The sequence below is a fragment of the Lycorma delicatula genome, chromosome 3, assembly GCF_047948215.1.
Source record: "Lycorma delicatula isolate Av1 chromosome 3, ASM4794821v1, whole genome shotgun sequence".
NCBI classification, from domain to species: domain Eukaryota; kingdom Metazoa; phylum Arthropoda; class Insecta; order Hemiptera; family Fulgoridae; genus Lycorma; species Lycorma delicatula.
In genome coordinates this window covers 115,795,337-115,814,403 of record NC_134457.1, presented here as the reverse complement: position 1 = coordinate 115,814,403, position 19,067 = coordinate 115,795,337, and the positions used below count along the sequence as shown (strand labels likewise).

The 19,067-nt window shown below is 26.6% G+C and overlaps 1 protein-coding gene across 2 annotated transcripts in view; it reads left to right on the top strand.

Moving 5' to 3' along the window:
• Positions 1-276: 276 nt before the first annotated feature.
• The window catches only part of LOC142321920 (5-phosphohydroxy-L-lysine phospho-lyase), a 44,717-nt gene continuing 25,926 nt past the window's right edge, over positions 277-19,067 (top strand). Inside the window, exons 1-2 of one of the 2 annotated variants that reach the window (XM_075360439.1) lie at positions 277-440; positions 18,813-18,931. In XM_075360439.1, coding sequence (XP_075216554.1) covers positions 379-440; positions 18,813-18,931 — 181 coding nt within the window. In that variant the 5' untranslated portion in view covers positions 277-378. Of the gene's footprint in view, positions 441-643; positions 783-18,812; positions 18,932-19,067 lie in introns of those variants that run through there. The other variant, XM_075360441.1, reaches the window with a different exon arrangement.

Below are 19,067 nucleotides of genomic sequence, written 5' to 3'. Positions count from 1 at the left end.
GTAACTAAAAAAAATAGGTATTTTATTTGTGATTAAATAGGTGTGGTTGGTATCAATTAATTTAATAGAATATGGTACATATTATAACCAACACCGAAGGCAAAAAAGAAAAGGTAAAAATAAGTTTATTTGACTGATATATTAGAACAGAGAGCTTTGCTATGCCCACATGATAGTCACGTTTTGTTTTACAACTCACGTGTTTTAATATTACGTGAACTGTTATATATCCCCTCTACTTTACCGCTACTCTTTGTATCTATGTATTTTACGATTACTTAACACAATATTAGTTAGCCGCAGTCATCTAAGGCAAGTAATAACGATTGTGGTCAATCACAATCAACATCTCGTCACCGTCATTCAATATTTACAAATATGGAAAGCTTAGAGCAAATATCAAAAAGTGAAACCGTCAAACTTCGGAAAAAACATATAGGGTATGTATAAATTACAAATTTAAAATATTATTTTTAAATATACCACTAAAGAAAAAAATTTATTTATTTGTTTTTGTTTTTATTTTTTTATCATATCGTAAAATCTGAATCTATTTGTTATGTCAATGATGAAAATTGTTATTTTTTTTTGTTTACACAACAAACACACACATATCCAGAACGAGAGGTAGAAAGTATTTATATATCTACATTAAATTAGTTAGCACATGTTATAAAACTATATAAGTTACCGTTATTACCGTTACCAACGTATACATCTTTGAAAACGTTTAAAAAATTGGATTACCTAGAGACGATATAAATAATGACGGAAATTTAAAGGTAAACAATTAATATGATCATTTTAATTGAACACTTTTTATCTGTTAATTTTTAAAAAAAAACTTATGTGATGACCGAATTAGATTTTTTTATTAATATGAATTCAAATAGAAATCGTGCATAGTAGGCTATATCATAATTTTTTATGTTTCATACAGAATTAGTGAAACTTATAACAATATTTAAATTACTAATTAATCTAAAACTAGTTACTGAGGTTTAAGTCATATTTTGCATCAATAAATAATTGATATTTATAATAATTAACATTTTTATAATTTATTTACATTATTTATTCATCTGAATACAAAATAATAATTTGTAGAATTTAATTTTTTTTTTATTTCCTCAAAATGAGAAATAGTTTACAGGTTTGGAATTGAAATTTTGAATAAAAGTTTATCCTTTTTAATTTAGTAATTTACCTTACTGAATGTAAACAACGTTCATAAGACTTTTTCGCGCAGAAGAGACAAATTAAATCATGGCCTTACACAACTATCCATTCTAGTGTTTCTTAGTTTATAAGACATGTAAAGGATCTAAAACACAAGCGACATCAGAGATACAAACGAAAGTATTCTGAATGCTTTCTTTGGTAGTAATGATTGTTATTATGCAGTCAATCTCAGTGGTGTCTAGAGTGAAGGTATAATTTTTATGGCTAAATTCGCTATCAATTGCATTTCGATTGGCTTGACTTGGTATATATTTGGTTCAATGAAATAAATATTGGGAAATCATTTTGTATTCCAAGGTTTTCTTATTAAGTATATCATGGGATGCTTATTATTCTTGAGAATGGTTATACTATAACAATGGTTAATTAATAGTTAAAAATAATTGATGTTCCAGATCACGTTGCCTAAATTGTTTGGTTATAGCATCTAAATATATACGAAATAATAAACGTGATAAGAATAATGTTCATAATGGATGCAAAAATATCTTGGCGTAGCCTACCTAGAGCTCTCGTGTCATAGATAAGCAAATGACAGAACATTTTACGGTTAATAGTAGAAAACTAAATAAACAACTGATTTGGTTTTAATATACTTGTATGATAAGATGTGTACAATTAAATAAAAAGACTTTAAAATGAATTTACTGTGTATGTAGTACATAATGTATATATATAATATGCCTTGCTCACTCTTTCTCTCTCTCTCTCTCTCTCTCTCTCTATATATATATATATATATATATATATATATATATATATATATATATATATATATATATATATATATATATATATATGTTAGCAATCCATTTTAATCGAACTCATTGCTGCGTGATTACACCAGTTTAATATGCAATTTAAGTTAAGCGATATTAGTATTGAAATTTTATTTCAGTATTATATCGTAATATTTGTTGAATGATTATTTTCAAATGAATAAGTAGAAACTGACATAGTTGCGACTTCAATGATTTATATCCCTATTGATTGTGCCACAGTAAATTTACACTAAACTAGCGACTTATTAAACCTTAAATGTATGTTTTATCAAAATTTGGATAACCCTATAAATTTTCTAAAAGAGAATACCACCAGGCATGAGCAAAGGCTGTCTGGAATGTGGAAATAAGTATCACATTTTTTCTACTAGAATAATTTTTTTTTTAAATGAGGTTGACTACGTAGAAAAGTTGGAATAAAAACATGATACTTATATCATCATGCTTTTATCCCAGGTTTCCGACTAATTTTCTTGAACTTTTGCAAGAAAATATTTTGTTATCAACATTACATTAGGCTATTTCATTAATATTACATTATTGTGAAAAATTTCGATAGCAATTACTGATGACAAAAAATAAAAATATACTGAAATCGCTTGAATAATTTTCACAAACCTTACACAGAACAGCCAAAATAATTTCTTCTTAAAATACAAAATAAGAAAACATCGGCGGTCCATTTAGTGAAGGCTTAAAATACCTCCTCCTTTTAAGGAATTTGGTTCTAAAAAGATCACATACAAATAATTTAAATTAGTATATATTGAACGTCGAGTTTACAATTTTTTTCATTTTTCCTGAATAAGGTATTAGATATAATTGTTTTTCTTTGGTTGATTTTGAGTACCTGTTAATTTAGAATAAAATTTACTTTCAAAATATAATTTATTATTATTCTGTAAAGTTCCTACAGCCATTTTGGGGTCAGAAAATCGCTCAATCAAGGAACTTATGACTTCATTTTATCCTTTGTTTTTTATTATAAATAATAATAAAACATCAGACTTGAAAAGTCCACATTTGTACTATTATGTCGACTTTAATAGTTACGGAAGGTTAATTAAAACAAAGGACTTTAGTTTTTTTAATTGATATTACAAGTATTTTACAATACCTCTAGGTAAAAATAAAAAATAAATTCCAAGTAATCTCAGAATAATTCTTTTAAACATATTCCAGCTTATAAGAAACAAATTAAATCGTGGTTTCGATATGACAGTTTAATTATATCTACACACCAGATTATTAATTTCTTTCTTTTTGCGTTACGAATTTACTCATTTTAACTTTATTCTAAATTATATATATACTAGGCAATCAGGGCTCGCTTCGTTCGCCCGACGGTTTATAAAGAAGGCTCCACCCCCTATACCCCCAACGGGTTTTTTATCCTCATGTTTGTGAGAATATTAAATATTTTACATATATTCATTAAAAAAGAAAATAATTTTACTTCATTATATTTATGTTGCCATGGTGACAGAAAGATAATGAAGTAAATGGATTAATTTTTGTTTCTTTAATGAATATCTTCAATATCTTACCCCCAAGGGGGCTAGGGCCTCGAACTGTGGCTTAAAACCTTCCCTGGGATAACACAAATGTATCCTGAAAATTTGAAAGCAATCGGTCGGTTGGTTCTCACGTCATGCTGATGCAAACAGACAGAACCACAAACTTTCGCATTTGTATATAAAATACAACATATTTTTTTAAAAGCCTGTACATAAATTCAGTTGGTCTGTTAATGCGTGTCGTTACACTTTTCGAAGGTAACAATTTTATGTGTATGTAGCAATGTAGAATGAAAAAGTAATTTATACAATGACATTTAGTTTTTATGCTTTCATTCAAAAAGAGTCAAAACAAGTCTTTTAAGATCCAGTTAATATCACGTATTTCTCCATTTTTTATGAAAAATTACTAACTACCACTTAAGTTTAATTATCACAAAGATATTATTTTTAATAAAAAAATTCTCGTACTTTTTCTTATTTTTTTTAAATAGATAATTTTGCATCCACAATCATACAAAAAAATAAATAAATAAACTACAAAATCTTTTTTTATTTAGAAAACTCTCTACAATTCAGTAACATTAGAGAATTTTTTACTTTAGAGACAGATCATAATCTTTTGTTTATTTATTGTAATTAGTACCATTCATTGTCGCTATGTAAAATTTTAAATAAATATGAAAATTTTCAGCTTTTTAAATCTATGGTTTTCGAGTTTTAATTTCTTAATAATTTTGTTTCACTTTTAACAGATATTTTTAGCGCAATTTAATAAAAATAATTTTCAAAGCTATTTTTTTTTTCTAGTTTTTAACACTCAATTAGAGAATTCCTTCCAACCCAGACATCGAACCCATTATACAGAATAATCTACAATTAAAGATTCTAGTCTATATCACATAGTAAATCAAAGAGGAAATTTTTATTAAGGAAATTTTATAGATTAGGTGTGAAATACGAAAAGCTGAAGCTCTTAAATATACAAAAGGAAAAACTTAGAGAAAAATATCGATCGAAAGTAAATAGTATTCCAATCGAGTTTGTATTTATTGTTTATTAATAATCCTGTTTGGATTGTATATACCGCATTTTATCTGATAATGAAGGGAAGGAAGACTTGAAGTTCATAACTTTAGGAACAAAAATTAAAATGTTTGTGCGCATATTTGTATTCAAAGATGACGTACAGAAATTTAGCTGGATGACCCTACGGAAAATTAGTCCAAAAGAAAAAGTCCGTAAGACTAGAGAAAATAAAATAATTGTTAACTCATTACTAGTGTATCAATATTACAATTACTCATTTGTGATTAATCTTTACATCTAACATATGATTTAGTAATTATTAGAATTTATTTTTTTATTAGCTATATCGTAAAAATTAATAGACTAAATAGAAGCTTATCGTTTTTATATACAACACTGGTCTGAAACTGCTGATTATTAAAAACTATCTTCATCATTATAATTGATTTTCACATTTTTTAGAATATTTTTTCTTAAGCACAGCTCTTTACTGTATCACAAAGGAATTTTTATAAAACGCATTTAAAACTAGGAAAACAACATTTAGAATTCCAGTTGAAACTTATTAATATTAGAGGAAATAGAAAAAGATTGTTTAGTATACAGAATAAATAACAAAACAGACAAAAAAACAATCATTCTTGATTGATATATTCTGGACTTGTGAATAACTGATAACTAAAAAACGTTGATTAAAAATACGAAAATTGGAAAACGATAACGGGGAAAAATTTGTTATTAGACAGTTAATGAAACGAATTAGAGATTTCTGTGGTCTTTCACAGGTAAAATTCTAGTTAGAAGTATTAAAAAAGGCACTTTTCTCTGCTTTTTTCATTTTTTTTTTTTTTTTGTATGAAAACTTTCAGTAATGAAAGAAAGGTCAGAGAAAATAATGTGGGAAGTAAGACTATCCTCGATTTTTTTTCGATTTATGAAACGACTTATCGATAACATAAAATAGACGAATATAGCTCATTTAAGTATTTTCTTTCCTAATACAAACAGACGAATATAGCTCATTTAAGTATTTTCTTTCCTAATACAAACAGTTTCAGTGAAGAGCCCTTCATTTGAATTTTCACTTATTGAACTAATTATTCAGCAAATTCCCTTTTAACTGACTTAAATCCTTCCCATTTCATAAAATAACACTCATAAAACTTAAATTTTTATCATAATTATTTAGAAATATGATAAAAAATTTTCTGATGAGTATCATTTTGGGATATGCATAAATAAATTACAGATAATATACCAACAATTATTTTAATATTTTGAAACAATTGTTTATTACTATGAAATTCGTTTTGTTATAGTTTATCTTTATGTTAGTAATTCATAATTCATATTTGTGTAACTTGGACATGCAAATCACGTTTTTTGGTATGGAAAATGGGGAGATAAAATGATGAAAAATTATTTTCATCAGAAGTTGACAGACATATTTCATATTTCTCATAAATATCATATCCAATGTGTAATATATCAACAATATATATCAACATATATATCAACAATCAATATGTGTATTAGCATCAATATATGTTCTATAACAACAATTAATAAAAAATATATAAATAAATAAATAAAAATAAAATGATGAATTCCCATTAAACTGGTTTTGAAAGTACCTGCGGTTACCATCATTAAGATGATAAAAAGAAAATGATATTATTAGGTAATGATAAATTATATTTATGATTTTTAAAATATAAGGAATTTATAATAAATTCCGCTAGCGCAATTATCCACTCATTCTTTAACGTGTATTCGGAGCACAATGTCTTCAGATTTTGAAATTTTACAGTATCTAACGAAGTTAGTTAAATAATAAATTTAACTTACAAATAATTAAAGTTAAATCATAAACTTGACTAACTTCGTTAGTTTAATTTTAAAAGAATATTTTAAGAAGAATTTTACAATTCTCCCACTTTGTAAACAACTGAAAAACAGAATTCCTGCATTTTGATTTATTTTACGTACCGTTTTTAGTTGTAAGACTTTTTTAATGATAAAATCCATTGAAATCTAAAAGATTTTCAACTCTACAAATATTTAATTTTTGTTGAATGCTAAAAATTAACTAAATTGTTATTCAGAAATTAATAAAACTATAAAGCTAAAACTTTTGCTAACGTTCCCAAACGTTTTATAGATTTAGATCGATCGCAAATCTATATATTTTTTTTTTTCTCGCACACATATATACAAATATATATATATATACATATATATATATATACAAATATATATATATATACATATATATAAACACATACGAGCAAAGAAATTAATATAATATAATATTAGTTTTATATATATGTATATATTACAGTATTTTTCCAAACCCTTGGTTTTAGGGACATTACAATTTTCCATGTAATTATACTTATATCCTAGATATATGCTCAAAAAAAAAGTTTTTTTTAAGAAATCCGCCTCATATAGTAAATAATCTACATAGTACAATCACCGCAAACAGAAATCCAATATAGTTAACATGGAATCTTTAGGATCATAGGATTAAAGACTTCCCTCAGATTTTTTTTTTAATAAACATTTATTGGTTAAGACTACAAGAAAAGAAAAAAAATCTTTTGACAAGATATTAACAGTATTTAAACATGAATAAATGGACATCAGAATAATTCCTTTTTTGTTACACTGTCAGAAACTATATAATCAATAGATATAAATAGTAAACGTAACGATTTCTCGATTAACTAATTCGGAGTTTGAAGATTCACATTTAAATAATAAATACGTCCACATATATTTACAGTGAATAAAGCGTGTATTTTACAATTTTTTTTTTTGAGTAATGGATATTAATATATAATTAAAACAATAAGATATAAGTATGCAAAATGGTTTTTCCAGAATCAAGCCGACCAGACAAGAGTCAGTCCGATTGAAGTTTATGCTTACTGACAATGGTAAAAGACGTGATATGAGAACTGGCACCAGCCATAGCAAACAGAACGAATCATTGATTAAAAAATGAACAATCGAACAAGTACATAGCAACCCAAAGCCGGGAGATAACAAACTGTGCTGGTGGTCCTGTCAAGGAAATGTACAAAAGACTTTCAACGGTCTGTACATCGAAACTGTAAATGACAATGTAAACCAAAAAGGTCAAGCTTTAAAAAGATCGGTTTGTTGTCTGTGTTTGTTTAACAATCATCGAAAGTAGTTGTAATTTGCCGCAGTCTTCTTAATTGCTCACAAGAAGAAATAGTGGAGTCAAGGAGTGATTCAATGCCGCAGGTTAACCAAGAAACTCAACGCTCCTCCTCCGGCTTGCAAAGACAAAGGCTCTCCAGGACGATGACCCCACATGTGGACCCTCCCACTCCCACCAAGGATAATTAATATATATATATACACAGATACACATATATATATTATTATTATTATTATTATTATTATTATTATTATTATTATTATTATGCTTTTACGGCCAACATGGGACCACTTAAGTCAATTTTAGTTGGATCTTTTCAGAGAAAAGCGTGTTATTTTACTCTCCGAGCTGCCCAGTATTTCTTCATCCGTTCAGATCTTGCTTTCCTTTCTTCATCTGTAAACACCCTCTTTGTTGTATTTTGTCGTTTGTCTGTCTTTTGTTTAAATCTAATGTTTTTGTCTTTTAGCTTTGTAACTTTTCCAGTTTTATTCTGTAGGTCAGTCAGGGAAATTCCCAATTCAATTCTTTCATATCTTCTCTAATTTCTTTGATCCATCCTACTTCTAGCTTTTGGAACCAGAGCTTTTCAATGATATTTCTTGACAGTCTTGTTTCCGGTGTCCTTATGAGATGACCAAAGAAAGAAATTATTTTTTTCCGCATAGTATCAGTAACAGGCTCTATTTCTCGATACACCACCTCATTTGGCACAATCCACCATTGGCCTTCTTTTTGGTGTTTTTATTGATGCACGTTCTGACAATTCTCCTCTCTACTTTCAGAATTTAATCAAGTCGGTTTTTCTGAGTGATTTTGAAAAGGGTCTCGCTCCTGTAGGTGACTTCTGGCTGAACTACAGTTTTATAATGGTTAAGTTTTGTTTTAGCCGAAAGGCATTTTTTGTTATATTTTGACTAAGATAATTTTTGGGATTTAATCATTTTATTTGTCCTGTTTTGCCATGTCACTTTTTCATTTAAATTATAAGTTAGTATTTCCCCTAGATATTAAATTGTTTTACTATTTTAATTTTCCGATTGTTTACCGTAATGTGCTCTATTACTAGAGGATCTATGGCCATTAGTTCAGTTTTTTCGAAAGAGATATGAAGCCCTATCTTTTGTGCTAGGTTTTGAAGGCTCATGATTTGTGTTTTGGCTTCTTCAATATTATTTGCTACAAGAGCGAGGTCATCTGCAAATCCCAGGCAATTTACTGTGATGGAGTTTTTCTTAGTACCCATTTTTATATTTTTGGGATTTATTTCATACCATTTTCTCATGACAAATTCGAGGGCACAGTTAAAAAGAAGTGGTGAGATGCCGTCTCCTTGCCTCAATCCAGTTTTTATGAAGAAGGATCGAGAGAGTTCACCTCTGAATTTCACTCTGGACTGGGTATTGGTTAAGGTTAATTTTATCATGTTTACGAGTTTAGGGTGAAGGCCCAGGTTTCTCAGAATATTCAGCATGGGTGGTCGGTGTATACAATCATAGGCCCTTTTAAAGTCGACGAAGGCGATTATTAGTTGTTTTTTCCGTCTTTTGTATTAAGTCCATCATAAGTTTTAGAGATATTATTTGCTCCGGGCAACCTCTCCATGGCCTAAATCCCCCTTGGTATTCCCCAAGTTCCAAGGGGAATACCTTGGAACTTGGGAATATATATATAAAATAATAATAACAATTATTATTATTACTTAGTTTTTTGGGTCTTGTTAAATGATAAATTATCTTGGAATTGTCAAATTAATTACTACTGTAAAAAAAAGAAGCCAAACCATATTGTTTATTTATGAATTATCTTAAACGTTAAGTCTATAATACCTATAAAATATTTTTTATTCTTACATATGTTATCTAATTTTTCAGTGAAGATTTTGATTATATATTTTACAGTTCATTATTTTTTATGTAAACTGTAGATGTTATATGATTATTCAATGTTATTTTAATACAAACTTTTATTAGTTAATTTTTCTACTCAAAATCTTATTTTAATGATAAGAAAAACAGTGTTATTATTTTTATAATTCCTTTATTTGTAGCATATTATCTGTTAAAGCTGAATTTTTAACTCCACCAAAAAAAGTTTTTTTTCTAAAAACTGAATTTATTGATAAACAATGATTGTTTTAAACTAAAAGGTTTTTCTCAAAATGATAAATTCTAAATTATTATATTCTCATAATACATAATACAAATCTACTAATAATATTAAAAAATATGTATTTTTTTAATAGTTTACCTTTTAGGCTTCTATAAAAAGTTGTATATGAGTGAAATGTATGTATTAGTATTATACTGAGAGTGACAGGTGTAAGTTTTCGACAAAACATCTACTGTTTTATTACATTTGGTTGTTAAATGTAATTAATTTTCTTTTTTTTATATATGTATTTTTTTACTTTATGGCATCATTGCTCTCCATGTAGTTCCATATAATATGTTATGAATTAGAAATTGAAATTACTAGTCAGTTAATATTTAGCTTATTTAAAAATAAGTTATTATACTTTCTTAAAAAAAAAAAAAAAAAAAAAAAAATACTCTAATTTTCATGTTAGTACTAAGAACACAATTAATGTACACCTCTTTGTGACCAAAAAGTCACAAGAAAATTAATTAAAAGCTAGTATGTTAAATCAAGATGAATCCAGTACTCATGAAATTTTTGGTATTTTATTTTGCACTTGGTGTGCATAGATAAACAGATATTTAACATTTCAAATTATTTCCCAAATAAAAATGCAATAATAATAATAATAATAAAAAATGCAATAAAATTTAAAATAATGTGAATGATAAAATGATCATTGTTTAAAAATTCCAACATAAACAATATTAACTGGCACTTTCGTTTAATACATTCCATTCATGTTCATTTCTTATTTCATTATTCAAGATCACCTTTACTTGTTGCAAGGTCAATTATCACAAGGTCATCTGGAAATGCAATATTTCCATCTACAACTTCTACAAACTTACACTTACAGAATAACTTATAAAATACAAAATTTTTAATTAATAAAAATATTATTCAGCGAGTTTTTTTTTTAAATGTATTAGTAAAAACCATTATTTATTTAATTTTAGAACAAAAAAGTATATTTGTGGTTTTAAAATCCTTCTTCATATGTATATATAATAAAAGATTACTTCAGCAGCCGCAAAGGCTAGTTTAATCGTATTAGTACCAATAGTTACACAAAATCATTGGCAGCACCAGCAACATTTAAAAGATCTAGCTGTTATGGTGTAGAATAACTAATTGTTTTTCCCTCAGGAGCATAATACACTCCCCGTTTAGAAATAAATGAAAAAATAAAACAAATTTTTAAATTAATGTTTGTTCATCATTTATGAATTATCCATGCCAATTAGAAATTAGTAATTAGTCAAAGAATAAATCCTTCTGATCAAAATGTTGCTTAGTTCAAATAATAATTAAATTATGTACTTTTATTCACTGAAAAAATACTAAATATGAAAAAACATTAAGAGCAGAATTGTTTTAACGTTAAAAGAAGTGGAATTTTATTATTAATTCAGAGTTTATACTATAAAAAAAATATGGTATTGAAACAATTTATTAATAGTGAAACAACATCAAAAGAAAATAAACTGTTGCAAAGTTATTTTCCTATTTTCATTCAGTATCAAGTACGTGGAATTTTTAATAAAGAGGAGGTTAGAATTTAATAAAAATATGATTCCTTTATAAATCTCCCTATTATAAACAATGTATTTACTTTTTACCTGTACTAGATTGTTTAATAAATAACTTAGTGAAAAAAATAATGAAAATAAGTTTATTTAATGAATTAATTTTTTATAACATTTTACACCATTCATTATCAAGTAAATATTTGTTAAATTTACTATAGAATTAATAAAATTAGAATCAGCAAAAGGTAACGATGATAGTTACTAAACTTATTTGGCATTTGCATAGAACTTCTTGTGATAAAATGTTAAATTTTCTTTCTTCTTACAACCTTAAGTTGTTTTCATAATTAATGAAAAATAATAAGAAAAGGATTTAATATTGATTTGTTAAATCACAAAAGATATAGAATTCATCCACGGGTTAAGATAATCTAACAAACATAATTTAAAAAACTCAATTGACATTATTTACTCTTATTTTAACATAAAATGTCACAGTAGTTTTTTTTAACCAAGCTTATAATAAAAATTGAAACTACATCTACCTCCTTTAGAAAAAATAATTAAAAATTCCAGATGTTATGGTCAGCTTGTTAATGGAAGGAATGCTTGGTGGAATAGCTTCAATCATGTATACTTCTTATGATAGTTAAAAAAATATTGATTATAGTAAATTCAAAACAGTAAGACCTTTACTGATGAAGAAAAATTAATTAAAATATCATTTTCTTTATAATTTGTAGTTTATAATTAAAAAATGTTATAATTAATGGGGTATATTTTTATTTCATAAAATGAATAATGAATATTTTTGTAGCAATCATTAAAATTAAAAAATTAAATTTAAAAGTAGAAAATAAAAAATTAAAAAAAATTAATCATTAAAATTATTTTTCTGATATGAAATGTGACCACTTCTTTTGACACCTCCATTAGCGACTGATGTTGTTTTCCACTCTAGCATCAGGTGATGTTATTGCTGCAGTTATTTTATTATTTTTTGTAGAAACACACTTATGTAGTTGAAAGATGTACCAGATGCAACTTATTTTGTTCAATAATTACATTGTTATATGTTTATGTTTATATGTAGTCAAATTATTCAAATGTATATATATCTTTATATATATATATTTCTTCTGTGCGTGTGTATGTCACTGAACTTCTCGTAAACGGCTGGACTGATTTTGATGAAATTTTGTGTGTGTGATTAAGTTGATTCGAGAATGATTTAGACCCACAATTTGATCCGATAGAAAATGTTTTTTTAATTAATTAATTTATTTATGTGTTGTTGTTTAGGTTAAGGTGGTTGCGATGATTAAGGTTTACAATTAAATCCGGTAGGCAGCGCTGCGATCGCGTTTTAGTATTTTTTTAATTTTTGGCATATCAGTCAGAACCGGTAGTTGGTGGTGGGATCGGATTCTAGGATATTTTTTTTATTTTGTTGCTTTTTCTCATATCGGTTACTTGCGTCGTAGCTTAATGTTGTTATTACATTAAAATTCGTATTTTTAACAGTCTACTGTTTTTAGAGAGTAGTTTGAATTAAATCCGATAGGTAGTGCTGTTCTGACAATTGGATTTATTTACATTCTGACTTTTATAAAGTGAAAGGTTAAATTTTGTGAAGTTCCTAATGTTCGTTGTTTTTAAGGTTTTATGAAACTTTCAATTGTGTTCATTAATTTGTATGTATACTTAAACCTAGCAATAGCGAAGCATTGCCGAGTCTGCTAGAATTGCGCGCTTATTGAGAATATTATTTATTTAAATAACGTTTTAAAGTGTAATTAAAAAATATACATTGTGCAAATTTGTAAGATGCAGTATTGACGTGAGTATTTTACATGATTTTTCATGAATTCTAATGATGTATACACCTGCATTCAATAACAATCAACTTAACCTACAAATTTAAATTGTCAGTTCTTATTTGATTCTATGCAACTTATGAAGAAGTATTGAACGGCTCTTTGAAAATAAAAATGTCAGTTTGTAAAATAAATTATAACATTTATAAAATTAAAATATAATTTACGTATAATAATTATAGTTTAAACTATATTTAAAAAATTGAAGTTATAAATTTTGTAGCTGATTAATTTTATAAAAAATTTTATAAAATTGTTTTTAATTTACAATTATCTAAAACAGATGTTAAAATAAAAAATGAGAAAAATTTCTACTAAACTTTTAACAACGTTGCTTTTTTTACAGTGCTTTAATTTTTTATTAATTGATTAATTTAGCTATCACATGATATTAAGTGAAAATTAGAAGTAACGTGAATGAAAATTTAGGCACTTGCGTATCAACACCTCCGCAGCTACAGCTTTATTTAAAAACAAAGTAGTCAATCGGAATTCGATGGAAAATGAACAGTCTCTTTATTAATTTTAATAAATGGTTATTTATATTTATTTATTTTATAAATATAATTTAACCAAACTTAACCTACGCTCGCTAACCTTGACTAATTAATACCGTAATTTTTTGAGTATTTATTTAATAAATTCAGTAATTATTGCAATTATTTAAATAATCAAAACACTCCTGTTAATTAGTCAAGGTTAGCGAGCGTAGGTTAAGTTTGGTTAAATTATATTTATAAAATAAATAAATATAAATAACCATTATTAAAATTAATAAAGAGACTGTTCATTTTCCACCGAAATCCGATTGACTACTTTGTTTTTAAATAAAGCTGTAGCTGCGGTGGCGTTAATACGTAAGTACCAAAATTTATTAATTACATTAATTATTAATTTTACGACGTTTCGATTTTCGTCAGATATCTCAATATTTAGTGAAAATAGATATTAACCATACTATACATAATAATCAATAAATCCATTACAATAATACAACAATCACAAACTGATAATAGTCATACTAATAGTCATGTTAATGAAATTTCGTCCGCATTCCTGTTAATTTTAACTTAAATAAGTTACTTATATTTATGTGTTGTGCATTTATTACAGAACAATGCCACGTCAGGACAACGTCTGTCGGGTCCGCTAGTATATATATATATATATATTAATACATATGTATTTGTATTTTATTATAAAGTATAGTACTTTATAATATTATTTGTACTTTAATACACATAATGTATAATACACAAATATTCAAATCTGATCTTTTTCTATTCAGAAGAATTGATATTCTACAGATAAAAAAAAAATCCCTTTCAACACGCTGGAAAGTGGAGATTTCACCAGTGCTAAGTAGGGGATAAGAAAGATTTCCACCTTAAGGTTAAGAAAAACTTCAAATTTACTCAAACACAACAATGGTTGCATGTGAAAAAAGTTTCACATATTTAGCATATGACAAGCCCCACCTTACAATTTCAGCAATATTTTGGTCATCCCTTACCATAAGGGTTGGTCATATCAAAGTTGTTTCAGACAAAAATTTTGGGTTATGTTTAGAGGGCTAACAACCAATTTAAAGTGATTTGATACTTGCCTGTTAAGGAAGGTATGATTCATTTTTGTCTTCAAAACCCCATTTTTTCCACCCCCTGGGCCAGTGGTTGGTGCTATCAAGAAGCTTTATTTAGATAAGTTTTTGTTCTTTATCCAAAGAATAGTAGGAACTTTAAATGGATTCGATATTTTACTTAATAAGAAGGTTATACCAATAGTTTGTTTATTTGCAAAAGCCCCTCCACTTCCAACCCCATGGTTTGATTTTGGCTGTTAACAAACTCGACTTAGATTTTGGAATGAATTATTTTTAAGGAACAATTTGAAAGTGACTGTCGCAAAATTACGACAGTTATTGTGTCCACAAGAAAGTGAGGTATATATGTAGAGAGAGATATATAGAGAGTGAGAGAGAGAAAGATAAATGTATATATAAACTTCTGAGCTGACGGTGGTCTTGGGGTCTGGTGGACATGAAACGTGAAGATATGTCGAAATTTTTCGGAAGTCAAATCATGGTACCCATTACAATAAGTAGCTTTTCTTATGAAATCTACCTAAAAGGATACAGATCAAGGTTGTTGTATTTCTAATTTACTTTTATTAGGTGATCCTAAAAGTTTTATATCTTGTTATGGAGTTCTTGTGTGTGACCTTTGTATATTTTGTACATCATTCTGTTTCTCCAATGTAGAATAATTTTGAATATTACATTTATCTACTTTTTTAATTTTGTGAATTATTTTATATAATAATGTATTGGCTCTCTTTATTTTTATTTATTTTATACAAGGGTAAATCAATAGAAATGTTTTTATGCCATTTTTATATAATAGCTGTTAAAAGTTTAAAGTAAATGTTGAGTTCTTCTATGAAACCTTCAAATAACATAACTGTGTTCAGTGTTCTGGGAACAAAGTAAATGAGCATTTAATGGCATTCCATGACAACATAGAACCAACATAATGAAATATAAAGGTGCAATGTTTTACTAAATGATAAAGCATAACTGAAATTAAATACGCTTTGAACTCAATCCAGAAAAACATAAACAAAAAAGAAAACAGCAAATACTAGAATGGAAAACAACAGCCCCAGTCCCTGAAGATGACTGCCAAAGCACTATTAAATATATTTAAGAAACATTATTTTAGATAGATTCAGTTAGGTTTATCATTAAACTCTGATAATTTTGTCAGTTTTTCCACTGACCATCTAGATGAAGGCATTCTAAATAACATGTGTTTTGTTTTATATCTTATTATTGTAAAGCGATGTAAAACAGGATTTTCAAAATTATTTAATGAGTTATTAACAGATTCAATTTCACTTAAATAAATTCACAAATTTACACAAAAATAAATATTTTCACTTAAGCTATAAATAATCTTAAATGCAAAATGAAATATCAATTATAGTTGGATTTCTTTTGTTTAACAGCTTTGGTTTTTAAATACTTTGCTTTCAAAATTAGATACTTGTATAAATGTACTATTTTTATTTTATAAGTGTAAATTTTTAAATAATTACATTTTTCTTATACCCCTGAAATTTAACAACAAAAATAACAGATGTTAATAATTAAAAATTATGATGAAAATAATCATAAAGTTTTCTTAACAGTATAAAAGGTCATTAGATATGAGTAGTATAAATCATTTTATGAGTTATAAATCATTTTTGTTTGTGATTAGTTATTTCAAATTATTAAAAGTTATGATTGTAATACTGATAACACTAATTTATATGCTCATACCAGATATTCTAGTTAAATATTACTTTTTTAATGTTTTTATTATGAATCATTATTAGAATTTTTAATATCACTTAATAGTTTTTCATATTTTAAATTTCAATTATGAATAATATAATAAGCACTTACATATTTCTTTAATATTCTGATGCCTTGGCTTATATTTAATTACATTTTCTTGATTTTGGTTTTATCTTTGATTTAAATGTCAATTAAAAACAGTACTGATATCTATTATTATAAACATTTTTGACATCATTGAACATTTATTGATAATTAAAATGCAAGATATAACAATTTTTTTTGTTTTCCTAACTTATAATCAAAAAGTAAGCTTGATATTGAAACATTTCAATGGTCATTGTATATTTCTAACATCAGCATGATATTAATATACTCATTTGTATGTGTGTGTGTGTGTGTGTGTGTGTGAGAGAGAGAGAGAGAGAAAAGAAAAGATTGAAAACTTTTTTTACTAAGATCTATGGGTAATTTTTTTATATGTTATTTAAATTTGTTATGAAATAATTAACAGACAGAAAGATTTTTTTACAACTTCATACCATGTAGTCACCATACTGTACATTTATTAACAAACATGTTATCTCAGTAATTCATTTGAATTTCTAAAATACTTTGAGAGAATGTAGAAATAAATATTCAACTATCATATGGTAACTACTTCTGACCATATTGTTGCTCATTCAAGCCATACTCATAAAATGGGATTCCAAATGCATATAGAAATATCAATGCAAAGCTTTTCTAAACCAAATTACTTCATTTTACAAGAATGATCAAAATCTGTATAGTAATTATAAACATAGTAGTAACATTTCTCCCTACCTATTTCTTGAACCAGGTATTGCTGCTGCAGAGTAGAACCACATAATTTATATAGTTCTTTTCCCATAATGGCAGTATTGGTTTTCATGCATCCCTGGCTTAGCTACAAGGAAACTTGTGGAAGTAATTGTTTTAAAAATGTAAGAAGCATGCAGAGTAGAAAAGATCAAACCAAACTTAATCAAACCATCCGGAATAGTAATGAAAAAATTCCAATGTTAATTTTTTTTTTCTATTTGTTGTTTTTTCTTCTTGAATATTTTCTCAACAATCACTCAATTTGTTTTAAATATTGTGAAGTATTTTGACAAAGATTGATCATAATTTTACTTGGTTCAAATAGAGCAATAGCTGTTTTGCTTTCAAATCAACTGTTGTTCTAGTTGTTTGCTATACTTCCCAAATAACTATATTACTATAGTTATTTGGGTCCTGGACAAAACAGTAAACTACTCTGATCTAGCCTGATGAGTAGATCATCTTTCTCATCACCCACTTCATCCCTTATCCTTGTACCTTTCTTCATCATTATCAGTTCTGTAAATGTAAGTCTAAACTGTTAAATTTTCTATGCTGTGGATGCCAGACCTTGATGATAGAACTGATCCATCATTGGTATAATCTGGTGTTATCTGATTTGAGGACAATGCTTCCTCCACAGTAAATATAATGGCTAAAAGGCCTAACAGATAACATGGGGTCTCCTTATCCCCTTAAAGAAAAAGTGGGTGTTCAGACCCAATATAAGTTACTGTATATTTGTTTATATTTTAATGTCGGTCTGGGTTATTAGTTTATGGAATGACTCATTATTTACAAATAACCACTGTAGTAGTTTTTTACTACTACAAACTACTACTTATTTCATGATATTATTATGTATCATGACATAAGATGATAGTATGTACATAGAGTATGATGTTTAAATGCAAATTTATGTGTAAAAGATTTATTACAGTGAATGAACTTTTTATTTCTACCACTTTTTTTTAGAACACACCATAAAACATAACATTAATATTTATTTTATCTTCACTATAATATTAGATTACACTATTATTAATAACAGTAATAATACTTGCAAATCACTCTATTGACAAAAATCAATTATTTTTACGAGTATATTAGTCTATTCATTTATCAGCAGTTTTTGTATCATCCTTGTTAAATTATATTTAATGGAGTCAAATTATAAAAATAATATCAGTATGTGAATAAAAGGAATAAAGAATTTTTCAGCAAAATAATATTTTATTTTATGTTTGTTTTTTAGTTTTTATGTTACAATTATGTTAATTTTTTTATTTTTCATGTTATGTTTTTTCATATTTTACAGAGAATCTTGCACACTATTTTTTAAATCAGATCCTTTGAAGATAGTTCGTGCGGAACACCAGTACATGTATGATGAGAAAGGAGAACAGTATTTGGATTGTATTAATAATGTTGCACATGGTAAGTTACTTACTTTTATAAAAAAAATAGTAGTAAATAAATAACCTGTTTATTAAAATGTTTTTGAGTGAAATTTTTTTGTGTGGTAAATTCAGATCCATAAATAACATTTGCAGCATATATGAGGTCTGTTCAG